Source organism: Hordeum vulgare, chromosome 3H (genome assembly GCF_904849725.1).
Source record: "Hordeum vulgare subsp. vulgare chromosome 3H, MorexV3_pseudomolecules_assembly, whole genome shotgun sequence".
In the NCBI taxonomy this organism is placed as follows: Eukaryota; Viridiplantae; Streptophyta; class Magnoliopsida; order Poales; family Poaceae; genus Hordeum; species Hordeum vulgare.
The window spans coordinates 455,640,127-455,650,009 of record NC_058520.1 but is presented as its reverse complement, the minus strand read 5'-3'; the positions used below and the strand labels follow the sequence as shown (position 1 = coordinate 455,650,009).

Here is a 9,883-nt window from a genome sequence, read left to right as displayed (position 1 = left end):
ATCATGATTTATCTACTACTTTTGCTAGTAAAACCACATGGTAAATCGCTCATATTTTCAACAATATTTGGAAGTACAAAGTTGATTTGACATAGAATATCGTCACGTGTAGTGTTGCTAATGTGCTGAATTGTCACACCATCACATTTTTAATGTTTTCCTTCATCTGCCTTCTATCTTATGGATCCGTAAAAGATTTGCAAAATTTCCTCCAAACTGTCTTACACAAAGATATACTATGTTGATTGTAGCGCCTCTTGTATTGTACACAAATTATAGCCCATGCTGCAAATTAAGACATTGCAATTAAAATTTTCTAGGATATTAACACTTTATTATTATTTACAGCATCCTTTCGTCGAGATGAACAGGCCCGGCAACAACACATCATGCTCAGTGATTAGAGTGATATCCATCTCCAATTGTACCAGTACAGCCAAGCAAACCTTCACGCAGGGTGAACGGGTCACAATTCCCAAGTTTGTCCGAAGTAATTAAACACAAATTTGAAGTGAAAGGGACATTGCTCTCAAGGAAAACTAGTAAAGTGCAGGCCATCAATTCCCCTCCATACAAACAAGATTTGAGCTTGAGCCACACTGGAGTCAAACAAACAAATTGAACGAAACCCCGAAGTTCTGTACATCTGTGCGCATAATGTGCTTATTACAACACTACAAGGAAAACATCACCTATCAAAGACGCTGTATATCTGAGACCAAAAGAGAATGAAAGAATGGTGTCCTTACAAAAATACCAGGGCACAATAAGTCTCTCCAGCCATTGTGTTTCTATACTGTACACATCTGACATCCCAATAAAAGCTTCTCAAACTGTGTGTGTATGTGTAACCCTAACGGCGATTGGTTCGGAGCGACTTAAAATGTGCAGCAAAAGAATCATAGTCTGTTGGAAGCTTGGGGTGAACGTGGGCAGGACCAGATGTTGGGGTGCTTACTTTCAGTGTATCTGCTGAGGTCTGTGTGTTTGCCTCGTTTTCTGGAGAAGAACTTCCCTCCGGCTCATCTTCTTGCCACTTGCCTCTAGCCATGGGAGGTTCAATGCGCACAGGATTTGGCGAAGATTGCTGTACTGAAACCCTGGAGTACACAGGTGCCACTTTTCTTTCTTCAGTACTTGAGCTGGAGAATGCTTTAGCAGGGCTTTTTGGGCTTTCAGTTTCAACAGCAAACTGTGCTCCAGTCCGGGCTCTGCCATCTCGCTTTGTATCGGGTGCTACCTCCCGGGGGGTCCTGCGTGATCGTATCTGCTCTTTAGACAACTTTGTCTGGCCAGACTGTCGTCGTTCTAATTCCTCTTCGCTCTCATCTGAATCAAAGAAAGTTCTGGCAGTTCTTGATCTACTTTCCCTGCGCACCCCACTACCCGGTCTTTCATGATGTGGCTCTTGAATAGAATTTTCCTTAACAGAAGTCTTGGTTGGGCTACGTATTGGAGAACTACCAGATCGTTCAGATAACTTCCCTGTATCACCTGAATAGAAGTCATTCCTCGTCAAGGATGATCTTGATTCACCTGAATAGAAGTCATTCCTCGTCAACGATGATCTTGATTCACCTGAATAGAAGTCATTCCTCGTCATGGGTGATCTTGATTCCACAGGTTTGCCAACAGTATGTCTCCCATCAAGATGTTCACTCTGGTAATTTGCACCAAAAGAATTCTTGGCTGTGCGTGAACCTTTATGAGTATCACCAGTCTGTTCAGATGATGTGCCATTCTCTTTGAAATGCACTGATTCTTCAATGCTGGCAGGAGCTCCTTCTAAGGACTGTTTACATGGCAAGCTATCCCCAGGAATTTTGTATTGTGGATGTTGCCTGAGTTTGTTTCTTAGTCCAGGAGTTAACCTTCCATAATTCAGGCCGAGATCACCATCATCACTGTCATCAGATGGCGCTGAAGTTTGCATGCGAAAAGGCGAGGGCCGATTCTCATTAGCTCCTGTTATCCCTGAGGACGTGCCTTTCAATTTATGTGCTTCTGTTTCTTCTTCTGAAAGATCATAATCTCTACTTTCCACACGACCCAAGTTCCCCTGTGCCCCTGAATAGTCATATTTAGGTGAACCGTCACTGTTTTGCTCCTTGCGGAATACATCAGAACCTGGTGGATTCTGGTATTGCTTCCTGGGCCTAGATTCATGGTCTTCAATACTATCATTAACATCAGGGACAAATTTTCCAGAATTCTTATTGAACATTCTGTTCTCAGAGTAATCAGATCCTCTTGAATTGGTCCTTAAAGACAATATCTGCATGTCTGTACTTGTTTCCTCGTCAGAACTAACACCATCTGAATCAAAAGTAGGTGGTTTGGTATCATTCAAGGGAATATCCTCTTTGTTTGCTCCTAAATCATAAGGCGGCTGTGTTTCTGTTCTTGAGAAGAGAGTTGAAGTGCTACGATCAACTGGAGATTCACTTCTATGCTGCTGACTCCAATCTGCACTTGAGAATCCCTTGTGGTCTTGGATAGCTGGTAACTCTTCAGTATGTTTTGAAGAGAAACGATCAAACAAGTTCTCTTCTTGAACATCATAGTCATAGTGATCGAAAATAACAGCTGAAGAATCAGCTCCAGCTTTATCATTCTGGTTGTCCCAAGTCGTACTGCTGCCACCGTGGGAAGCACCAAAATTATTATAGTGGTCATTCCTGCTCTCTTGATCAAAGCTACCTTGCCTGCTTCCTATATCCTTGGTGCGGTGCCCATCAAATCCAGCATCTGGCAACCTTTCCTCATGCAAATCAAACGGATGATCTTCAGGTCTTCCGATATTGCTTTCTTTCTCAGACGGATCATCAAAATATGGAGCCTCAGATGAATCATCAAAATATGGAGGCCCAGATGAATGAGCACGATGTGGTTCGGTTGGCATGTCATACATATCAGTATGATTTTCAGGAGCATAAGAGTGGAACTGAGATGAGTAAGGAGTTGACATATTCTGGCTACTCACACGGTTTGTTTCTGCTCTTTCTTCATCTTTTCTTGTATTGCTTGAGATCATCGTCGGATCATTAACACCTGAACTCTGCTCATTAAAACTCTTATCATTCTTCATCAAACGTTCAGCTTGTTGCTTCCTGGGTGTTGTATCATTTGTATAAGTAGCTGATTCATAAGCACCGGTATCTTGCTCTGCATAGAAGTTTCCACGGCTAGCAAGTTGGCAAGCAGCTCTGGCAGCAATGCTTGCCATCTCTGCAGAATCTGCGGCTGCCTGTGCTGCAGATGCTGCATCCTTGAATTCCACATTCCAATTGGAACCACTAGCTGAAGACTTCCTTTCCCTGGGACGGTTGATCTCCTCAGTCCTGGATACTGGGTCTGCAAAAATAAAATAAACTATTAACTAAGAAGAACAGAGGAAAATGCACAAAGAACCAACTATTGGGGCTGAATTTGCACAGAACACCTATTCTTCGGGTTTGTCGCACAAAACACCACCTTATTGGTGTAATACTTGCAGATAAGTGTACATGCAGCAAAAAAACATGGCACATTAGCCATGAAACCTTAGCTTCATATGGCTTCTTTATGATCAGAAAAAGGAAAGAACTGTTTTGTTCCTAGCACCTGGGGCGTAGATAGAATTAGGTAAAATAAAGTAAATTCGAAAATCGCTCGGAGTAACTAAAATTTCCATTGTCTCTCAAACTTATGGTCAAAATGAGTAAAAAAAAACAGATCAATACTTGGCACATATATGATTTACTGTTTTTTTTTGTTTCTTGAAAACGTTGAATTTTGGAGGAAAAAATTCAACTGAGCGAACAGAATGCCAATATCTTGAAAACTTGTACAAATAAGCTAAAAAGTTCTCAAATCAGTACTGGGTATGTATATATACGATTTACTGATTTTTGGATTCTTATAAATGTTAAGTTCTAAACAAAATGGTAATGAGCAACTAAAACTGCAAATATTGTTAGTTTTTATTGCCGACTGATTTCATAAGATTGATTTTGCCACGTGTGCACTTACAAGACGAATCCACTCATCAAGAATCATGTCGACGTAATCAAACAATGTATTAGAGCTTACTGCAACGGGTTACACCAGGTGGTGCTTTGTGCAATAAACCTGGAGAGTAGGTTTTCTATGCAAAATCAACCTCAATAGTTGGTTGCGATCTCTAAAATGTGAGGATAATAAAATAGTATAACCTTCAATCGTACCTGGAACTGTTGTGCCAAATTGAGAGTAAGGTCTAGAAACACTTGAACTCCCAGTATTTACATGAGAAAAGCTGTTAGATCCAGGAATATCGGCTGAGGAAGTAGTTGCACCATGTTGGGAGGTAGGAGGCACTGAAGCATCTGACTCCCTTCTATTTTCCTGTGTGGAAGCATTAGAGTTGGCAGTGCCATGTGGGTTTCTATTTGCTGGAGCTTCAGAAGATTCATAAGAAGGTCCTGCAGGCACACGAGAAGTGGCTGATTGAACAGATGAATAGGGAGCTGCTGCAGGTTGAGGAGTTGGCACACTAGAAGCTGATGATCCCGGAGTTGGAACGTTTCCTCCAGAATATGTTGATCCATACTACAAGATAGATAATATATCAGGTTAGAGCCAAAAAGCTTAACCCCAAAATCACTTCAGGTCAGTTAGTTACCATCCGATCCTCATTTTGCTTCTGCTCCTCAAATGCTTTTGGTTCCCATTTTATGTTGTGCTCTGCCGCGATTGAGCTCAAGGTTTTGGTTTTAGTCTGTACATCCGGTGCTCCTGCTGAGAGCTTCTCGATTACCTGTATGCACAATAATTGTTTTGAAAAGTATACAGCTGCAAAACCTTCGTCCAATTCAAAAACTGAAAAGCAGAAAAATACCAGACGGTTTACGCCGCTGTCAGGCCGCACTTCAAGAGCTGATGCGGCAAACTCTTTCCCGTACTTGCTTGTGAAATTCTTCCGAACATCTGCTAGTTCTGTGACATCTGAACATCTCATTGATGCAAATATAACACTCGCTACTGCCTCCTTCAGATCAATAGGGCAAGTCCTAGATTCAGGAAAACAAACATGTAACTGTAAGTACAGAAATATTCAGGACAAAAATAGATCTATAGCATGAGAACACAGCAGAACATAGGACCAATAGAAATTATTATTCAGCCGGCAATAGTTTCAGACTGTTTTGGACTTGATGTTTCATATCCCTGTCATATTTGTTAATGTTTTTAAGTTTACCAGAAAAGTGCAGAAGTCCTCAAACAACTATTACAGAATTATGCTATAAATTGCTGATAATGAAGCTACATGCAAGTGCAACTATTCCTGAAGGGAATGATCTTTCATGTCAGTGGTGGCACTTGGCTTGACAAACAGGTTGATCAATATTTCGATTACCCAAGACTTACAGTACCATGAGAAACAGGTTCTCAATATTTGACACATGGACTTGCACTGAAAAAAGACAGGAGCATGTCACTTTTTATCCAGATTGACTGCGCCAGTGCACCGGGCTAGCCCCAGCAAACCACCAAAATTTAGCAATAACCTAAATTTTGGTCATCATTTGGATGGTGCCATTATCTGGCATGGCCCAGGGAATCGGCAAGCTTCTTTTTCAACCTTCAACAAAGTCGCAGTCAGCGAGAACCACATCTTGTTGTGGTGGTGCAGTTATGGGGGTACGATTTCACCCGCCAGGGTCTAAATCATGGTGCTCACGTTTACACGCATGCACACTTGCAGAGGTATTCAATAGAAATTTAGTGAGAACTGGATCAAAGTTACGTTGACGAATCATTCTTCCTATTTGCATGACTACCTGGTCAGCATGACCGAGCCAAATTTTGGCTCACCCATGTTTAGTCCATTATTTGTCCGGCACCAAAAAATCATGCCTGCACTTTGGTCATGGCCAATATTTGTTAGGGTAAAGTGTGATCATTCAAACACCCTTTAGTTTTCAGATTACCCAGGAAAAGACTCTACATGAATAATATGGAGCAGTTTTTATAAGCTCGGAAGAGACCAGCTAAATCATGATTTGCTGATCAGGAAAAAGATAAAAGGTAACTCATGACCCGAGAAACGATACCCTAGTTCGCTGATAATGGATAGAAGATAACTCCTACCCTATCAACTATGCAAATAATTAAAAAATGAGATGTACAGTAACTGGTAGTTCTCAAACTATAAACCGTGTGTCTGCTTCTCTAGATGAAAATAAAGCAATTTCAGACAGACATCAGATAAAGACATGGAGCAGTAGGTACTGGTTTACAGTCAAGAAATATAAACTTGGCTTACTTCTGTGAATCAATAATGGACATGCGTGCCACTATAAGTTCGCAGTACACTTCGATCAGGTCATATGCTTGCATGAACTTCTCTTCCCTTATGACATGTTCAACCTGTGGGGGAAATGGCATAGGTCAGTAGTAGAAGAAAATGCCGGGCAGAAGCATAGAATTTTGTGACAAGCGGACGGACGTACTTGAGCACAGAAATTGGCAATAGCATAATGTAACAGGGAAGATAAGTTAGCACAATCGACCAACCATTGGCCCGATACTCAGTTCACACAGACACATCGAGGCTTACCCTGATGCGCGCGGTCTGGTCCTGGTTTCCGTCGAGCAGCTGCGCGACCTCGCGGCGCATCTGGCGCACCTGCACCTCCTTCTTGTTCCGCAGCAGCTTGATCCGCGCCATGGCCATCTTGAGGGCAATCTTGCTGAGACGCCACAAAAACAACAACAACAACAACAACAACAAGCGTTCAATTTCGCACCCCGCGGAAACCAACGGGGAAAGGAAAGAAGAAGCAAGAATACGCGAGCAGGGACGATCTGGACTGACCACTTGTCGGGCTTGAAGCCCTTGCTCAGGACGCCCGACAGCTTCCCCTTGCTCCTGTGCATCTTCGCCGGCCCTCCGTGTCCCCGCGCGCCGCAGCACCACGGCTAGATTCGAAGGGGATCGAATCGAATCGGCTCCGTCGGGGGGCCGGCGGGGCTGGCTATAGAAGTATTAGAAGAAGATGCTTCTTCCTCTCCGCGTTGGTGAGGTAGATTGGAAAGGGGGCTACCGCCAAGGGGAAGGGGAGGAGACTTGTTGGTGAGAAACACAACCGTTTGTTTGCGGGTGGGATTTCCGTGACGCGTGAGCGGCGCTTTCGCCCCGCCTTCTTCAACGCTTCCGTTTGTCGATTCGCGTGCGGGAGGGGAGGGAGGAGGGGAGGGGCATTGACCTTGACCGCCGCGGGGCCGCGTGGAGGTGGGATTTTTCGTTGGTTTGGCGGGGATCTTCGGATGGCAGGCACCTGGCAATTTTTACCATAAACAAAAGGCACTTGCCAATTTCTGTTCTTCCCCACACATTTCTTTTTCTTTTATAAGGCTATATAGTCGTAATGAAAGTATTATAGGTAGTACTTCCTCCATTTCTAAATATAAGACCTTTTAGAGATTCCACTATAAAGTCGTAATGAGAGTATTATAGGTAGTACTCCCTCCATTTCTAAATATAAGACCTTTTAGAGATTTCACTATAAACTACATACGGATGTATATAGACATATTATAGAGTATAGATTCACTCATTTTGTTACGTATGTAGCCTCTAGTGAAATCTCTACAAGGTCTTATATTTAGGAACGGAGGGAGTATCATGCATGTCAAATAGATTATCTTGATGAGGTGGCATAAAATTAAATGAAGACAGAGAGGGTTCAGTATCATATCATGATAATGTATCATATTAAATGGTGTGTTACTATGTGTCATGCATGGTACTCCCTCCGTTCCTAAATATAAGTCTTTAAAAAGGTTTCATTAGTGGACTACATACGGATGTATATAGACATAATTTAGAGTGTAGATTCACTCATTTTGCTCCGTATGTATACTCCTAGTGAAATATCTTAAAAGATTTATATTTAGGAACGGAGGGAGTAATAAATAACATATTTTATGATACTAACATATGATACTATGAATTACGGGTGTAATATGCATAATACTAATATATGATACTCCATATTACAACCAGCCTAAAAGCATAAAAAGCACTCTGCAGGTGTGGTCAGCCATTTTATGTTGATGAATGCTTGAACAAATAGGTTATTCTTGAAGAATGCATTTTTCTTTTCTGGAAATGGGGACCAGACTCACCCGATCTGCACATTGGGATGCAGAGAGCCATAAATGTACTGAACAAAAATCATGCCATACGCATCAAGATCAAACACATCATCAACATAAAAAATACTACCCCCTTCTAAAATAATTGAGGCCTCCTTTGGTTTAGGTTTAGAGAAATAAAAACATTCATTTGGTTCGGAGAAGTAAAATCCTATTTCTACGGAGGAATCATTTCGATCCTTCACATTTCATAGAAAAATAAATGTTAGCCTAGACCCACGGAAGAAATGGATCAAAGGACATCTCTTTTTCTATTCCTATTGCTAGGATTTGAGACACATGTCATCTTATTCTCTGTGACTTTTCTATTCATATGATTTTTCTACCCTATAATCCAAAGGAGGCCTGAAGTTTTGGATTTGTCCTATATCAAATTTGTTTAAGTTTGACCAAATATATTTTGGCATGAGTTGTGCTAGAAAGTAGGAAATATTGAGTATCTGTGATTTGATAGAACAAGAATTAGATGACATGATACGTCTCCGTCATATCTATAAGTTTTTATTGTTTCATGCCAATATCCTATCACTTTCATATACTTTTGACAACATTTTACATTATTTTTGGGACTAACTTACTTATCCAGTGTCCATTGTCAGTTCCTATTTTTTGTATGTTTTTTGTTTCATAGAAATTCCATATCAAACAAAGTCCAAATGCAATAAAAATTTATGGAGATTTTTTGGAATATATGTGAATTTTGGGAAGAATGATCAATGCAACACGGTGCCGGGGGGCCCACCACGCAACAAGGTGCGCTTAGGTGGGTGGGCCACATCTTGTTAGCTTGTGCCTCCCCTTTAAATAGATTAGGGGCCTACTTTTGCCGCAACAAACATAATTTTACAATTAAAATTCCCTCAAAATTTCATCCTGATCGGAGTTGCGGATCTCCGAATATTTAAGAAATTGTGAAGGGCCAGAAAACAATCGCGAAAACATGAGAGAAACACAGAGAGATATCCAACCTCGGAGGTGCTCTTTCCCTCCGGGATCCATGGCAGCCATGGACCAGAGGGGAAACTCTCCTCCCACCTAGGGAGGAGACCAAGGAAGAAGAAGAAGGGGGATCTCTCCCCCCTCTCTCCCGGTGGCGCCGGAGCGCTCATACGTCTCCCATGTATCTATATTTTTTTATTGTTCTATGCTCATATATTATCATTCTAGGATAATTTGGGGGTATTTATTTACCTATTTATATTATTTTTGAGCACTAACCTATTGACCCAGTGCCAAGTGTCAGTTGTTGTTTTATGCATGTGTTAGAGCATATTTCTCCATATGTGGTTTTGGTAATTGATAACAATCCCTATGGACTAATGGTTGCCTTGAGATTGCTATCTAGGTACTGGCTATGGACCCATAGGTCTGTGATGAACTACTCATACATCATCGTGAGGGCAGCAAGGTTGATGAAGAGGCCCTTCGTGATCGATACCCCCTCCGGCAAGGTGCCGAAACGAAGCTCCAGACGGTCTCCCGTCGGAGCCGAGACTCGCGGCAGCATAAAAAGTGTCTTGTGACTCCTTCTCGTGTTTCTAGGGTATATGAGAGTTTACAAGCCAAAGAACGAAGACGGGAGGGCCTCGAGGGGCTTACAAGCCAACAGCCCCCCCTCCCCTCGAGGCAGCGCCGGGTTAGCTTGTGGGGCCCTCGTGTGGCCCCCAGCCTTCCTCTCATGCTTGTTGCTCTTCTTTTGGTC

General features: G+C 42.1%; 1 protein-coding gene across 1 annotated transcript; it reads right to left on the bottom strand.

Annotated features, from left to right (window-relative positions):
* Positions 1–600: 600 nt before the first annotated feature.
* Positions 601–7,159, bottom strand: LOC123444226. The gene is made up of 7 exons (XM_045120886.1): positions 6,839–7,159; positions 6,581–6,713; positions 6,287–6,390; positions 4,859–5,030; positions 4,643–4,777; positions 4,206–4,569; positions 601–3,354 (listed from the first exon to the last, which is right to left on the bottom strand). Exons 1-7 carry the CDS (start codon positions 6,898–6,900, stop codon positions 854–856), a joined length of 3,471 nt encoding a protein of 1,156 aa, XP_044976821.1. The 5' UTR covers positions 6,901–7,159; the 3' UTR covers positions 601–853.
* Between the last annotated feature and the right edge of the window lie 2,724 nt (positions 7,160–9,883).